Source organism: Prionailurus viverrinus, chromosome F1 (assembly GCF_022837055.1).
Source record: "Prionailurus viverrinus isolate Anna chromosome F1, UM_Priviv_1.0, whole genome shotgun sequence".
NCBI classification, from domain to species: domain Eukaryota; kingdom Metazoa; phylum Chordata; class Mammalia; order Carnivora; family Felidae; genus Prionailurus; species Prionailurus viverrinus.
In genome coordinates this window covers 33,627,733-33,645,644 of record NC_062577.1, presented here as the reverse complement: position 1 = coordinate 33,645,644, position 17,912 = coordinate 33,627,733, and the positions used below count along the sequence as shown (strand labels likewise).

Here is a 17,912-nt window from a genome sequence, read left to right as displayed (position 1 = left end):
TATTTTGATGTAATCCCCATAGTTTATTTTCACTTTTGTATCCCTTGCCTCAGGAGACATATTTAGAAAAATGTTACTAAGGCCAGAGTCAAGAGGATTACTGCCTATGTTTTCTTCTAGGAGCTTTAAGGTTTCAGGTCTCACATTTAGATCTTTCATCCATTTTGAGTTAATTTTTGTATGTGGTATAAGAAAGTGGTCCAGTTTCATTCTTTTGCATGTAGCTGTCCAGTTTTCCCAGCACCACTTATTGAAAAGACTTTTTCCCATTGTAATATTCTTGCCTCCTTTGCCATAGATTAATTGACCATATGAGCATTTTTGCACCTCTATTCTGTTCCACAGACCTATGTGTCTATTTTTGTCCCGTGCCATGCTGTTTTGATTACTTCAGCTTTGTAGTATATCTTGAAATCTGGGATTGTGATCCTACCAATTTGGTTCTTCTTTCTCAAGATTGCTTTTTCTTTTGTGGTTCCATACAAATTTAAGGATTATTTGTTCTGGTTCTCTGGAAAATGCTATTGGTATTTTGATAGTAATTGCATTGAATCTATAAATTGCTTTGGTTGGTATGGACATTTTAACAATATTAATTCTTCCAACCCATGAGCATGGAATGTCTTTCCATTTCTTTGTGTAATCTTCAATTTCTTTCATTAGAGTTTTATAGTTTTCAGAGTAAAGGTTTAATCTCCTTGGTTAAGTATATTCCTAGGTATTTTGTTCTTTTGGACATATTTATAAATAAAGTTAAAATTATTTTCTTAGTTTCTCTTTTTGCTGCTTTGTTATTAGTGTGTACAAATGTGTTTGAATTCTGTGTATTAATTTTGTATTCTACAATTTTACTGAATTCATTTTTTTATTTTAAATAGTTTTTTGGTGGGGTCTTTAGGGTTTTTTGTGTATAGTATTATGTACTACAAATAGTTACAGTTTAACTTTTTCCTTATCCATTTGGATGCCTTTTATTTCCTTTTTTTATCCAATTGCTGTGGCCAGAGTGTTCAAGTGGTATGTTGAATAAAAGTGGCAAGAGTGGGCATCGTTGTCTTCTCGTTCTTGGTCTGAGAGGAAAAACTCTGTTTTTCACCATTGAGTATGATGTTAACTGTGGGTTGACATTTGTCATATGCTTTTTCTTCATCTATTGAGATGATGATATGGTTTTTATTCTTTGTTTTCTTGATGTGGTGCACCATATTGATTGATTTATGAATATTGAACCATCCTTGCATCTCCAGAATAAATTCTGCTTGATCATGGTGAATGATTCTTTTAATGTATTGTTGAATGCAGTTTGTTAATAATTTGTTGAGGATTTTTTCATCCATGTTCATCAGGGATATTAGCCTGTAGTTCTCTTTTTTTTGTAGCGTCTGTCTGGCTCAGGTATCATGGTGATGCTGGCCTAATTGAATGTATTTGGAAGCTTTCCTTCTTCTCTTATGTTTTGGAATAGTTGAGGAAAATAAGTTTTAACTCTTCTTTAAATGTTCAATAGAATTCACCTGTGAAGCCATCTGGTCCTGGACTTTTGTTTTTTGGGGATTTTTAAAATTACCAATTCAATTTTGTTACTATTAATTGGTCCGCTCAGATTTTCTTTTTTTTTTTTAAAGTTTTTTTTTTTAATTTTTTTTTTCAACGTTTATTTATTTTTGGGACAGAGAGAGACAGAGCATGAACGGGGGAGGGGCAGAGAGAGAGGGAGACACAGAATTGGAAACAGGCTCCAGGCTCTGAGCCATCAGCCCAGAGCCTGACGCGGGGCTCAAACTCACGGACCGCGAGATCGTGACCTGGCTGAAGTCGGACGCTTAACCGACTGCGCCATCCAGGCGCCCCGGTCCGCTCAGATTTTCTATTTCTTCCAGATTCGGTTTTAGATTATGTTTCTAGAAATTTATATATTTCTTCTAGATTGTCCAATTTTCTGGCATATAATTTTTTGTAGTATTCTTTTATAATCATTTGCATTTCTGTGGTGTAAGTTTTTACTTCTCTTTTGTTTCTAATTTTATTTTTGTTGTCTCTTTTTTTCTTGAGAGTCTGGCTAAAGACTAATCAATTTGATTTATCTTTTCAAAGAAACAGCCCCTAGTTTCACTGATCTTTTCTATTTTTTTTTTTTTTTTAGTCTCTGTATTATTTATTTCTGCTGTCTTTATTATTTCATTCTTTCTACTAACCTTGGGCTCTTTTTGGTTCCTTTGGATGTAAGGTTATACTGTTTATTTGATTTTTTTGCTTCTTGAGGTAAACCTCTATTGCTATAAATTTCCCTCTTAGAACTGCTTTGCTGCATCCCAAATATTTTGGATCACTGTATTTTTGTTTTCATTTATATCCATGTTTAAAAAAATTTTCTTCTTTAATTTCTTCATTGATCCATTGGATGTGTAGTAGCATGTTGTTTAGCCTCCACCTGTTTGTGGGTTTTTTTCCCCATTTTTTTCTTTGTTATTGACATCTAGTTTCTTACTGTTGTTGTAAGAAAAGATGTGTGATATAATTTTAATGTTTTTTAATTTATTGAAACTGTTTTGTGGCTTAACATATGATCTATCCTGGGAACGTTTCATGCGCACTTGAAAAGAATGTGTATTGTGTTGTTTCTGGATGAAATGTGTTAGGGATATGTGTTATGACCCTCTGGTCTAAAAGTTCATTCAAAGACACTGTTTTCTTATTGATATTATACCTGGATGATCTATCCATTAATGTAGTGGGATGTTAACGTCCCCTACTACTTATGTATTTTTGTCAATTTTTTCCTTTATGTCTGTTAATATTTGCTCTATGCATTTAGGAACTCCAATTTTGGGGTGCATAGATATTTATAAGTGTTATATGTTCTCATTGGAATAATTTCCTTATCATTATGTAATGCTTCTTGGTCCCTTGTTATAGTCTGTTTTAAAGTCTCTTTTGTCTGGGGCGCCTGGGTGGCTCAGTTGGTTGAGCATCCAACTTCAGCTCAGGTCATGATCTCACAGTTTGTGGGTTCGAGCCCAGCATCAGGCTCTGTGCTGACAGCTCAGAGCCTGGAGCCTGCTTCAGATTCTGTGTCTCCCTCTCTGCCCCTCCCCCACTCATGCTCTGTCTCCTTCTGTCTCAAAAATAAATAAACATTAAAAAAAAATAAAGTCTGTTTTGTCCAATGTAAGTATTGCTACCCTGGCTTTTTTTTTTTACTTCTATTTGCATCGTATTTCTTTTTGTATCATTTCACTTTTAGTCTCTATGTACCTTTAAGTCTTAAGTGCATCTTTTGTAGCTTAAACAATATTTTTAACGTTCAAATTAAGTGGTTTAAATTTATAATATAATGATAATAATAAGAAATGTATAAATTCATTTGATAGCAATACAATGTATATTTTATTATGTATATGTTTGAGGGGTTTTAATAATGTAAATGTTAAATATAAAACATTGCTTCTGATACCTATCAAGATTTTTATTTTAAAAATATATTAAGCTTCATACTTGTCAAATGAGTAAATAATTGAACAGAACATTTTTTCTTACAGAGCCATGTACTATTAATGTGGATTACATGAAAAGAAATAACATAGAGATGAAATGGAAGTATGAAGGAAAGGTCTTACATGGAGATTTAATAGATTTTGTATGTAAACAAGGATATGACTTATCTCCATCAACCCCATTGTCTGAATTATCTGTACAGTGCAATAGAGGAGAAGTGAGATATCCTTTATGTATTATAAAAGGTAAAACAATAGTGTTTTCTGACAATTTCTCAAGTGATTAATATCACTACTTGGGTTCAAAGTATAAGAAAGACCCTACACAACTCACTATCATCATCTTCTAATATACAACATTGGTAATGATCTGATTAATTTCCAGTAAGCACAAATACTTAAAAAAGATGGCTATGCTGACATCTTTTAATTCCAATAAGTCAATTTTATAAAGGGAGAAATTAATAGGTCTTATAAATATCCCCAGACTATCAGGGGACTGATCACCCTAATGTGAGCAATCAACAGCTCTGGAAAACATTGCCCTTCTTGGGGTTTGCTGGGTTTGTATTGTCTCAGAAAAGATCTTGATACAGACTGGGAGATTCTTTGTGCTCCTTGGACATGGAACTATTACTTTTAATAAGAAAAAAAATATAAGAAGATACATACAGAAAGCCTGGCTTCAATGGGGTTTCATACATTTTCACTTTTGGCTACATAAAAAGGGAAAAATAAAATCATGATTGTTAATTCTTTGCCAGTTTTAAATGTGTATTTCAATTTTATAATAAGATTCTAATTCTTGCAATAATCAATTTTATGATATTAAGTTATTACAGAAATGCTCTCAATATTTGAAATTTGACAGCTATTTTAAAAATGCTTTTACATGAAATGTGCCATTTTATTTCCATAGCAATTATTAAAGTATTGGATGCTTACTATGGAAATTCATTATATCCTTCTAAAATTATTTTTGCAGAATCTAAAGGAATGTGTGCATATCCTCCACTTATTAAAAATGGAGTCATGATTAGTTCAACAATAGGCATCTACGAAAATGGTTCTTCAGTAGAATACAGATGTTTTGATCACCATTTCCTTCAAGGGTCTAGGGAGTCCTATTGCTTAGATGGAGTGTGGACTACACCACCATCATGTTTAGGTATGTACTACTAAATATCCCACTATTTAATAAAATAAAAGCCATATTTTTTCACTTTCTATTCTCTTTTAGTTGATATAACACTATTATAATGCTTAATTTGCTATATTTGTGCTTAAGTGTACCTATTCAATCACTAGTTCCTCTTCTTTCCTGTAGATCATAGATAACTATTGTCCAGCTGGTTCTAACAAGTATTATTAAATGCATATATACACCAGATACTGGTGTTGTATGGGGCTATACAGTGACTAAGTCATAGTGGTGTGGGTAAACGTGTTAACAATTATCATTCAGTGTGATTGGTACTATAATAGGAAACATGAGTGCAATGGGGAAACAAAGATAGAAAGTTGAAGCAAGTTAATGCCTTATTAGTGAAGTATCTGAGTAGAAGTAACAATATCTACCAAGATTCTCAGAAGTCAAAAAAAAAAGCATATCTTTAAATAAAAAGAAAAATTTTTTGTGTCCATATTTGACTTATTTGCTATTTTATTTCACCAGCTTGGACTTGAGTACAATGCTGAATAGAAGAAGTTAGTGGATATCTTGTTTCCCAAACTCATAAGCAAAACTTTCAATAATTCATCTTTATTTACAGTGTTATAAAGTCTTTAAAAATCGAATTAAAAATATAGAAAGCTCTAATTTCTATTTTTCTAATTTTTTTTAATCTTCAGGGAGTGTTTAACAATACCTATTGAAATGACTATATGAGTACTTTTCCCCCCTAGAATTATAATTGCTTCTTTTTGATTGTTAAAAGCAGGATTATATTCCTCTAATAAATCACACTTGGTTGTGATGAATCATGATTTTTTACATGTTGTTGGGTTTTATTTGCTTATATTTTACTTAGAAGTTTTGCATCTATTTTCATGAGAGAGATCAGTCTGTTATTTTCCTTTTGGGTTTGGTATGAACTTTCTACTTATTTCATATGGTGAATTGGTATGTTCCTTCTTTTTGAATTCTCTGGAATTTGTGTAAGATTGGTACTATTTCTTCCTTAGTAATTGTAAGAATCCATAAAACATGCAATTTGGGCATCAATTTTTCTTTGAGGACAGATAATGACAGCTGTCAGTTTTTGTAGGGTGGTTTCTAGGAATTTGTCTATCTAAATTGTCAAATTTGTAGACATAATGTTCACAACATCTTTTTACATTCTTTTTAATGCCTTTAGTGGTGAGTCTTTTGCCTTTACTGCTATTAATACGTATCTCTTTCTTTGTTGGCATGTCTTACTAAGGGTCTACAACTTTTACTAGGCCTCTCAACTAGTATTTGCATCATCAAATGTTGCTTACGATTTTATTAGTTTATGTTCTTATCCTTATTTCCTCTCTTCTAATTTCTTGAGTCTATTTTATAGATCTTATTTTTATTTTTTATTTTTTTATTGTGTTAACATTTATTTATTTTTGAGAGACAGAGAGAGACAGAATGTAAGCCAGGGAGGGGCAGAGAAAGGGAGACAGAATCCAAAGAATCAGCACAGAGCCCGACGCAGGGCTTGAACCCTCAAATGGTTAGATCATGGCCTGAGCCTAAGTCAGAGGCTTAACTGACTAAACTACCCAGGTGCCCCTATAGATCTTCTTTTAGCTTTTTAGATAGATACTTAAATTACTGATTTTCAGCCTTTGTTTTCTTTCTAATATATGAATTTAAGGATATAAATTTCCTACTGAGCACAACTTTAACTTTATCCCACACGTTTTTACATTTTGGAATTTTATTATCATTCAGTCACTCAGTTTAAAAATATATGATATCATGGGGTTCCTGGATGGCTCAGGTCATGATCTTGTGGTCATGACCTCACAGTCATGAGATTGAGCCCTGCTCAACATCCACGCTGACAATAAAGAACCTACTTGGGATTCTTTCTCTCCCTCTCTATCTCTCTGCCCCTCCCCAGCTAGCACTCTCCGTCTCCCTCTCTCTCTCTCAAAAAAGAAAATATATATATATATATATTTTTTTATTTTGATTCATTTTGATCCATATCCATTTTGATATCTTGTACGCACTCTGAGGTTTTTAGGTTTTGAACATTGGAGGATTTTCTTTTGTTACTGATTTCTAATGTAAATCCCTTGAGACATTTTTTTTTAATAAGACTTGTGGTTTTTTTTTTTTTAGTTTTTAAAGGTTTTTTTTTTGTTTTTTTTTATATTTCAGGTATTTATTTAAATTTTAGTTAGTTAACATATAGTGTAATATTAGTTTCAGGAGTACAATTTAGTCATGCGTCACTTACATAGAACACCAGTGAGACGTACTTTGAATTATATCAATCCTTTGAGTTTCATTTGATACTTACTTTATTACTGTATTTGTGGTAGGTACATGTTCTTTTGAAATAAATGAATAAATAATCGTCAGTGTTGGATTCACTGTTGCTGCACATGTCAGTTGAATTTTGTTTTCCATGTTAAGTTCATTCATATCTGTGCTGATTTGTGTTTGTTTGTTTTTCTATCAGTTGTCAAAGGAAGTATGTTAAAGTCTCTCCCGCTGTGCATTTAAAAACATTTCTTATTTTAGTTCTGTCAATTTTTGCTTTTGTGTTTTCACTCTGTTCTTCTAGGTACACACAAATTGAAGCATATTAAATCTTGGTGTATTGGCCCCGCCAAACTTTAAGAGAGTCTTCTTTGTCTATGCCATGCTTTGTTTTTTCTTGTTTTGCCTGAAGTCTACTTAAGCTGTCCCAGTGCACTTTTGACAAGTATTTACAAGGCATACATTTTTATCATCCTTCAACTGTCAATTTTTTGGTTTCTTACTTTCAATATGTATGTCTTATAAGCAATATATAGTTAATTTTAAAAGCATACTTTTTCAGTCTGACAATCTTTCTCTTTATAGTATTTAGTCTATTTATATATTAATATAAGTACTGATATATTGGGATTTATAGCTACCATCTTACTGTACTAGATATATATCCTATGTGTTCTGTATTCTTTACTCTCTCTTTTTTTTTCTTTTTTCTTTGTTTGTTTTTTTTTTTTTTTTTGGTTTCTTTTGGGTAAATCAATTCTTTTCATATCATTTTACTCTCTACTAGCTTGTTGGTTATAATTTCCTCTTGGCTTCCTTTAAGTGTTGTCATAGATATTACATAATTCAACCTGGACTTATTACAATTGCATACAAATTAGTACTTTTACCACTTCTCCAGGACCCAGAACACCTTGACTTGATTTACCCTTCCCACTTTTTGTACCACCATGTCACCCATTTCATTCTCCTTACAGTTTAAGTCTCAATGATACTGTGAATATTATGTTGTTAAAAAATACTCTTTAAGATTTGTTTATGTTTTTTCAGTGATTTGTTTCTCATCTTCTCCTGCTTCTCTCTGTTTCTGATTGGGATCATTTTCCATACACCTGAAAAATATTATTTTTTTAAATTATTTTCTCAGTTTTTGTTTGTCTGCAAATTTCTTTATTTTCCTTCACTTTTGAAGAGTTATTTTTGCCAAAGATAGTTTGGTCCTCATTTTTCTTTTAGTGCTGTAAAAGATGTCTTTTTATCCTTTTTTGCCTTTTGTAGTTTTTGTTTGTTAATGTTATTCATAATTGTACTTCTTTGAAACTAAGTTTCTTTTTCCTGAGATTCTTTTCCCCTTTATCTTCAGTGGGTTATTTATGCTGGGCCTGATGTGGGTTTCTTTGAGCATTTCATTCTTCAAGTTGGTAGCACTTCTTGAATCTGTGGCTTGATATTTTTTCATAGGTTTTGGAGGTATCTTTTATCTTTTTTTTTTTTTGTTTGTTTCCATTTGGCTATTTTCTACTGATATATCTTCCAATTCATTAACCCTTTCTTTAGATGTGTCCAGTCTGCTTTAAATTCATCTACTAAGCTCTCAATATCTTTGCATTTCTAAAATGTCCACTTTATGCTTTTGTGTGCGGGTAGATTTGAGTTCTCTGATGAAAGTCTTTACCGTAACTTCCATTTCTTCACCATGTTAATCCCACTTATTTCAAGTTCTTGTCTGAAAATTCCATTATCTGGATCATCTGTAGGCCTATTTCTATTTCTAGCCTAACTTCTTGCTATTTTTATTAACAGTTGATTGAATATCAAATATTATTCATGGAAGTTTCTAGAAGCTTGAAGCAACAGTGCCATCTTGTTCCAGAGAATACTCATCTCATCTTCTGGATAATAGTGTAGGGGAAATTGGTCTCAATCTAATTAGAAGTGAAGTTTTTTCCAGGCTTATTTTCAATCCTTTGTTTGCCTCTACTCATAGAATGTAACCCTGCAAGTTTCTTCGCTAAGAATTTTGGTGTTCATACTAAGGTTCCTCCTTCTTGACTGGCTATCATATTACTGGAAGACTACCAACAGTTTAATATAGCTTTCCATACACTTTCTGCTTGGCCCTTTATGCTCTCACTTCACACAAGTCAAGAATAGGCAAATGCTTCAAGGGAAAAACCCATGCCAAGTATCACGTTCATTCTCTGCACCTCCCATTACTCTAGGTCTTGACCCTTTAAGTCCTGGTTGTTATGGCTGACCTAAACTTCCATTTTTTCTATTCTCAACAACACTAGATTCCCAAAAGATCTGCTAGCTCTATGTTTGTTGTTGATCATTCTCGACACAGTCTCTCAGCTCATGCTGAGAATCACTAAATCTCCAAGAGGAAAATACCCCTAGAATGTTGGATTCTTCTGAATGAACTTTTACCAGAATCTTAGCACCATGAGTACTGACTGGCTTGGGAATTCTCTAATTCCTTGAAATTCTTGCTTTATGTCTGTTTTCAGTTTTTCCATGTTTTAGTATAAGTGCTGGTTTGATATAGGTTATTCTGTCATAGCTGAGAACAGAAGGTCCATGAATTAATTTTTAACTTGTTTTAATTAAAATTTCATATTTTGTAGAACAACATTTTAAATTATAGTGCCATTTGACCTCATTTTAAAAGCTATTTTTCAGTGACTACAAAGACTCTCTTAGAGTCTTTCTGATTATCTTTATTCATTTTTATTCTGTCTATAGAACTTCTAGCATAACAGCAGATACATAGGGATTCAACAAATATTGAAAATCTTGAATAAAGAAGTTTGTTAATGTATTATATGATTCATATGCTCTATTAACAATTCTGGACCTTTAACCTATCTCAGAATCTACTGTTTAGTGCTAGGTCATTCAAGAGGCAAATAAGGACACAAATAATTTCATTTTCTAAAATAACTTGACATTTTTAAAATATCAATATTTTTATTAAGGAAAAAAATCAAAGAAATTTATCAGGTCTCCTAATAACTTTTTTAAGTTTTTGTTTTGTTTTGTTTTAATGCATTAGTGGAAGGACACAATAATATTTCCAATGCTTAGAATTTAAAGCACCTTAATCCAATATTGATATTCCTTAATAACTGGAAATTTAAAAGAGAGAAAACTGTCAACCACTCTGGATGCCATCAGGTGATAGAGTTTGAGTCATTGTTGAGAATCCAGCTTCTTTATACATTTCAATAATATCTTATCTATCCAATAATCAAACAAATACTTTGTCTCATGGGGATTTTATTTGAGCTTTCTGAGGAAAAAAAATAAGAAAAGGAAGCTTACTTGAATAATTGTTAGTAACTCTCAATGCTCTTTATTAAAAAACACCTTTATTTATTTGCTATCTTTGAAAATCTTAATGACATAAAGCTAAGTGACTGGCAGGATATACACTTTTTTCTTTGCCAAATCCAGGACCACAGAGCTAAATGGCAGACTGTTTTCTGTGAGCTTTGAACATATTTTCCAACTCAAATATTAAGTCTAACTAACTTAGTTGCCACTCAAATGCCTGGGAATTTTAAGGTCATCATGAGTAGGAAGCACAATGCTTCCTGTTAGTGCCAAGATGTGTCAAGATTATTTTCTTCTTTTTATTTTTCAGAGCCTTGTACGTTATCTTTTGTTGAAATGGAAAATAATAATTTACTCCTGAAATGGAGTTTTGACAACAGACCATATATTTTCCATGGCGAGTATATTGAATTTCTTTGTAGGAGAGATACATATATAGATGAGTCCTCTATTATAGGATCTGAACTCAGAGTGCAATGTGACAGAGGGCACTTAAAATATCCAAGATGTGTTCCAAAAGAAAGGTAAGAAGAAACTTGTGCCTACAATTAATTATTTTCTTCATGTTGTTATCCAAGAGATTTTTTTTTGTTATAAATTTCAGAAATATTTGGTTCTATGACACTCCTACTTTATGGTCATTATAAAGGAAAAAAGAATTTTATTTTTTTAAGCCAGGCAAACTCCTAGAAATATTAATTAATTCAACAAACTTTCTGAGTTGTCTGAAGTCAAAGTGTTGTTTGTATTTCATATTTGTGACACTTGGCAACTTGGCAAATCAATTTATATGGGCAATATTTAAATGTGGAAAAATTAACCTATATGTTGAGATGGAAAATCACATTTTCTCCCACCTCTCAGTATAGATCCAAGTATGAGTAATAAAGATGGGGGAAATAAGGGGCGCCTGGGTGATTCAGTTGGTTAAGCATCCAGTTCTTGATTTCTGCACTGACAGTATGAAGCCTGCTTGGGATTCTCTCTCTCTTTCTCTCTCTCTCTTTCTCTGCCCTTCCCCACTCACATGCCCACTCTCTCTCTCTCTCAAAATAAATAAACTTTAAAAAATATGAGAAACAAAACTGTACAAATCTTTCTACTGATAGAAGAGCATATTAATAACAATGATTAAAATTATGTTATTTTCAGGAACACATTTCTGCGTAAGAGCTTGGAGACACTAAAGTGTTTCCTCATAGGACAACTTAAAAATATGTATTTTATACCTTTTTGTTTGTTTTTTTCCTCGTTCTTTTCTGGTTTTTATTTGAGTATAGTTGACACACATATAGTTGTAAAATTCTGTGTTTCGGGGATACAACATAATGATTCAGCAACTCTATTGTTATGCTATGCTCACCACAAGTATAGCTACAATCTGTTACCATGAAATGCTATTTGTCTTTCTCTGTCTGACTTATTTAAAGGCCCTGAATAGCCAAAGCAATCTTGATAAAGAAGAACAAAAATAGAGGTATCACAATTCTAGATTTCAAAATAAACTACAAAGCTATAGTAATCAAATTAGTATTGTACTGGCACAAAAATAGACATACATAAATGGAACAAGATAGAGAGCCATACTTACATTGTCAATTAATCTATGACAACGGGGGCAAGGATATACAGTGGGGAAAAGAAGTCTTTCAATAAATGGTGCTAGGAAAACTGAACAGCTACCTGCAAAATAATGAAACTAGGCCACTTTCTTACATGATACACACACACACATACACAACTCAAAATGAGTGAAAGACCTACATGTGAGACCTGAAACCATAAAGCTCCTAAAAGAAAGAATAGGTAGTAATCTTGCCTTTGGCCTTAACAACATTTTTCTAGGTATGTTTCCTGAGGCAAGAAAAATAAAAGCAAAAATAAACTATCGGGACTACATCAAAATGAAAACCTTCTGTATAGCAAAGGAAACCATCAACAAAACAAAAAGGCAACTGAAAGGGAGAAAATATTTGCAAATGATATATCAGACAATGGGTTAATATCCAAAATATATGAAGAATTTATACAACTCAACACACACACACACAAAATCACCCAAATATTCCAATTAAAAAATGGACAGAGGACATTTTTCCAAAGAAGACATACGGATGGCCAACAGACACATGAAAAGACAAAAGACACTCAACATCACTCATCATCAGGGAAAATGCAAATCAAAACTATGAGATATCATCTTCCACTTGTCAGAGTGACTAAAAACAAAAAAGACAAGAAATAACAAGTGTTGCCAAGGATGTGGAGAAAAAGGAACCCTAGGGCCCTGTTGGTGGAAACGTAAATTGATGCAGCAACTATAGAAAACAATGTGGAGGTTCCTGAAAAAATTTAAAAATCAAAATACAATATGATCCAATAATTCCACTTCTGGGTATTTACCCAAAGAAAACAAAAACACTAATTCAAAAAGATATAGGCAACCCTTTGTTTATTGAAGCATTATTTACAATAGTCAATATAGGAAAGCATTCCAAGTGTCCACTGATAAATGAATGGACAAAGAAGATGTGGAATATTATATATATAATAGAGTATTACTCAGCCATAAAAAAGGATAAGATCTTGCCATTTGTGACAACATAAGTAGACCTGGAGAGTATTATGCTAAATGAAATAAGTCAGAGAAAAACAATAACCATATTTTATACTTCTTGATGAATGAAAAATAATTCTGCTTTTAGAAAAATATGTTACAATAATACAATGAAATGATGTAAATGCAAACAATTTTATAGGATCAGGATTTTGACCTTTTAGATGATGCAGTATAAAATGGAAATTATACTTTATGTTCAATTAAGAATATTATAAAAATAACTTATGGCAAAGTGTATGTGTTACTGTCCTAGTCATTGTAAACAATGAACTATATGAACAACATTAGGACAACTTTTTAGATACTTTGAACAGTCTATTAAAAAAACATTCATAAGACACACATGGGTGGAAAACTTTAAAAATAATTTTTAACTATGGTAAAATCAGCGGAGGAAAATTTTATATGTATTTAAATGTTTTGGATTTCTCATTTCCAAGAGAAAAAGAGGTAAATAACTTAGAAAAAATGTTCAAAATATGGTATTATTGTATCAAATGACATTGAGTTTTTAAAAAGGAATTAATTGCTTGTATGATTTACCAAGTTGGGCAACTTGCTTTCAACAATAGTTAGTTAAAACAGTGACTAATTATATGAAATGTTGAAGGGCTAAGAATGTAATAAATACTTGACCAGAAATGGTGCTTATTTCAAAAATCTCTCTCCTTTTCTGTCTTTCTCATCAAGGATGCTGTCTTATCAAGAACGCTTAAGGACATAAAAATGCACGGCAGAGAGAAGAATAGTATATCAACACATCATAAAATCTTTCGTAAAACATGATTTTTTAGAAGAAAATACAAATCTCTAAGTTTTTACTTGCTTGAGGATTTGAATCTAAATTGTCTATGTTGAACATTTTTTTTATTTATAAATAAGCCAGAACATGTTGTTTCCTTTCTAGTTTGAATGATTTGACATGTAACTTAAACTTTATTGAATATTTTCCATCTATTAAAAAGATTGATCTACATGCAAAAATGTTTTTGATACCTAATATCCATTCATTGTGCTATAGTGTTGCCTTCAATATATGTGAAAAAATTCACATTTGTCTTTATCATATTCATTAATATTAGGGTTTTCTGTTACTTTTAATTCAATCTTTATGTCAATATTAAGGAACCAAACACACTAGAGATAAGAAACTATACATCACATTAGAGGATTTACTTTCTTAAATACAGAAGAGACTACCCTTCAGATTTCCTAAATGTAAAGAATTTTAACAATTAACTATAATATTAGCTACAAGATTAATAATCAAATTGTGAGGTGGTGAACTATCCACATCTTAAAATGTTGCCCAAAGAACATGGCTTAAAAAAGAATAACCCTCTCCATTTTTTTAATATAATTTATTGTTAAGTTGGCTAACATATAGTGTATATGGTGTGCTCTTGGTTTTGGGGGTAGATTCCTGTGATTCATCACTTACATACAATATCCAGTGCTCATCCCAACAAGAACCTTTCCATTTTTATATTTTATACTTTCAATTAATATTTTTAGGTTATGTAATTGTTGGAAGCATGCAGATTATGAAATCAAAAATCAGTCCTGCAAGCAACAAAGCCTGAGAGTGTAGTATTACCAACATCTTTTGAAGTTTTCAAATAGCCACATTGTCACCTTTCTGTTTGAAGGACAGTTATACTTCCAGTGGTTATTACAGTTCATTCAGAAGCACATGTAATCACACTACCCTGTCAGGACTGGTTGTTGTTACGAGAACAGCACATTTTCTTATCTAGAAGATATTCGGTTCATCGAACTCAAGACCTTCTCAATATGATGACATTCTTTAAACCCTCAAGTTACAATTTTCTACTGGTGTGCTAAGGGATACACCTTCTTGTAGTGAAGCCACACTGGACCCAACTCTGTGAATTAAATAAGACTTTGTTCGGTGTTGAACATGTATATTTCAGAACTGTCCTTGAGTCCATAATCATGATTTTAATATTCTGTAGTTGTTTTCCACAGTGGATCCCATAAAATTGAAATTTGATTGAAATTAAATATCAACAGCAAAGTGTTAATCATTTTCAATTAATGCATCAATCAATCCATTAATCAACAATATTGAGCACCTGTTATATCCTAGAAAATAGAAGATTTGTTCAAGGTGGGTAACTCTCTTGGGAATATGTATTCAGTATTGCCATATCTTCTGATTTTTTAATGGTGAGATCTCCTCTGATTTTGATATGTGGAGGGGGATCTAAAAATATTTTGTGAGCAATGTGGCTCATAAGCTGCCAATTTGTCAACTCCAAATGCTAAATAAATGAACATGTAAAAAGTACAACACTGGAAGCATGTATAAAATAAAGTGGTGGCATGGAGGAGGTGGTAATTAACTTTTTGATGGGTGTATAAAGCTTCCTGGGAAAAGCCCAAGGTCTGCAAGGCTAGAGAAGACATCCCAAGTAGAGGAAATGGCACAAAGTCAAATATCAAGCACATACCATATGCTAGGCATCATGCTGAGCCCTGGAGATAAAACAGTGAATATGATATGTTGTTTCTACTGATATGGAGCATTGTGCTTTGATGGGAAAGGAAGGTATTAACCAAATCCTTACATGATGACATGTGCCAAGTAAGACATGTCCATGAACACAAGGAGAACACAAGGAGATGCAGCCTAGTCCCAGATGCTCAAGAAAGGCTTCTTTGAGGAAGTGATACATCAGCTGAGACTTGAAGGGAGAAAAGAAATATTTTGGGTAAGGGATGATCATGCAGAAAACATGTGCAGAGAATACGATGTTTCCAAGAAGATAGTAAATATCCAGTATGGATTGAGTGGGAGGAGTGAAGGAGAGAGGGGAACAAGGTAAACCTGGAGAAACTGGAGTCCCATGATGAAGGCCTTTGTAGGCCAAATCAAAGATTTTGGAAGTCACTGATTGAAATGAGACGTTTCTAGTAATTGCTAAAAAGACACCACTGACTGCCATAAGGAGAGAATGGTCTGAAGGAGGGAAAATGTAGGCATAAGGACAGCCATTTTTAGGGAAAGAATGCCATCATCCACGCAAATTATGATAGTAATTCACTGGAGGTTGTTGGGGAAGGTCATCAAAAAGATGAGGCAACCAGTTGACCCGTGAGCTGTGTCCCAGCTCCTAATCCCTTCCTCTGTCCTTGGAATATGGTTCCATTTGCCTTTCCTGCTCCCAGAGGCTACTCCAACGGCATAGACTTGAGAGAGTCTTGTGGTATTAAGAACACCTGCATGGCACACATAGCTGAACCTAGTTAAGGCCTCTATATAAACTTTAAGATCTGATGAGCAGGTGCAGAGATCTAGCCCTCTTCCTGCTGCCCAAGGCAAACTTCATATGTAAGTTCACTTTGCTTACTAAAACTGCCACCTACCAATCTGGAGCGGGCTGCCTCTTTTTTCAAACTCTGCCCACCCTCTGAGTACGGGGGCCAATTTCAGATTATATGTGGGAGGTACCCAGGAGGGTTGCAAATCAACAGAGGCAGCAGCATGGATGGTACAAGCTAGACTGGAGCAAGAGATGCTTACGATGTGAAGTCACTATGATGGTGACTGATTAGATGCGGGGGTGAAGCAGAGAAAAGGTTCAGGAGGACACCTTGGTTTCTGGCTTAAGTGGATGCTAGCCATCTAAGTGTGATCAGAGGAATCAGAGCAAAAAGCAGTGCAAGGGAGTGGGGATTAGCATGAAAAGTTTAGTGTCAAAAATGTAATTTCTGAGGTATTTGTTGGGTAGCCAAGAAGAAATATGAAGGACACAGTTGATTCTTACAGTCAATGCTGTAGTGAATGACCCAGATTCAGAAACAAAAGACTTATTCTCTCAGCTGCTGGAAGTTCTCAATTACCAGTTTCCTAAGTCAGTTGCTTCAGCTGAAGAAAATCCTTCCTCCCAAGGTCATAACTCCTTCCAAGGGTGACCTGCCATTGACCAATGGTCAACAGGCATTCTTTTTTTTTTTTTAATTTTTTTCAACGTTTTTTACTTATTTTTGGGACAGAGAGAGACAGAGCATGAACGGGGGAGGGGCAGAGAGAGAGGGAGACACAGAGTCGGAAGCAGGCTCCAGGCTCTGAGCCATCAGCCCAGAGCCCGACGCGGGGCTCGAACTCACGGACCACAAGATCGTGACCTGGCTGAAGTCGGACGCTTAACCGACTGCGCCACCCAGGCGCTCCTGGTCAACAGGCATTCTTAAGAAAAGACCCTTCGTTCCAACTCAGGACACTTTGAAAGGGACATTCCAGCTTCAGATCTACCCCTAGAGTTGGCAGATATCACTGCTTCCTTCCTTTCCCTTCCATGGGTATGGATCCTAAGAGTATTCCCTAAAAATGCCCTTGGCTGTTAATTTCCATCTCCTAGCCTGGGAACCCAATCTGTGAGAATTATATAAGCCTGATTATCAGAACAGAGCTCTGGGCATAATTTCCAGTTGTCAGTTAGCAGATGTCTGTTAAAACTAAGTTAATAGATGAGTTTTTCAGGGTTAGGTTAGAAGTCGGCCTAGTTTAAGGCTTTGAGGATACCTAAAGCTTAGTGACTTCCTGTAGGAAAAGGTATAATGAAGGAAACTGATAAGGAATGGCTGGACTGTTCCAATGAAAACCAGAAGAGTTGAGGACCGAAAACAGTGTTCCGATATTATTGGTTACCTTGAAAGAAACAGTACCATTAAGTGTGAAATGGAGATAGGAACAGGCTGAGGGATAAATCTAAGGTACAAAAAACAGAGATGTGACTGTAGTGAGCTGGGCAGTAAGGATGACAGTGAAGGGGAGAGAGGTAGGTTGGCCTGGAGGGGGAGGGAGGAATAAAGAAGGGTTTGTTTTTTTTTAATGGAATGGAAGAAACCAGAGCATGTTTTCATTAAATGGGAATGGGTCAGTAAAGAAGGACAGGTTGGAAAATACTGAGAAAATATTGCATAACAAATTGCAGAGGATTCTTGCAAAAGTGAGAAGAGATGGGACCCAAGA

General features: G+C 33.9%; 1 protein-coding gene across 1 annotated transcript in view; it reads left to right on the top strand.

Annotated features, from left to right (window-relative positions):
* F13B (coagulation factor XIII B chain) overlaps window positions 1–13,637 on the top strand; it is a 30,871-nt gene extending 17,234 nt beyond the window's left edge. Inside the window, exons 9-12 of the mRNA XM_047840953.1 lie at window positions 3,540–3,740; window positions 4,480–4,662; window positions 10,604–10,817; window positions 13,604–13,637. Of these exons, the coding sequence (XP_047696909.1) occupies window positions 3,540–3,740; window positions 4,480–4,662; window positions 10,604–10,817; window positions 13,604–13,637 (632 nt within the window). The remainder of the gene's footprint in view (window positions 1–3,539; window positions 3,741–4,479; window positions 4,663–10,603; window positions 10,818–13,603) is intronic.
* Window positions 13,638–17,912: the final 4,275 nt, after the last annotated feature.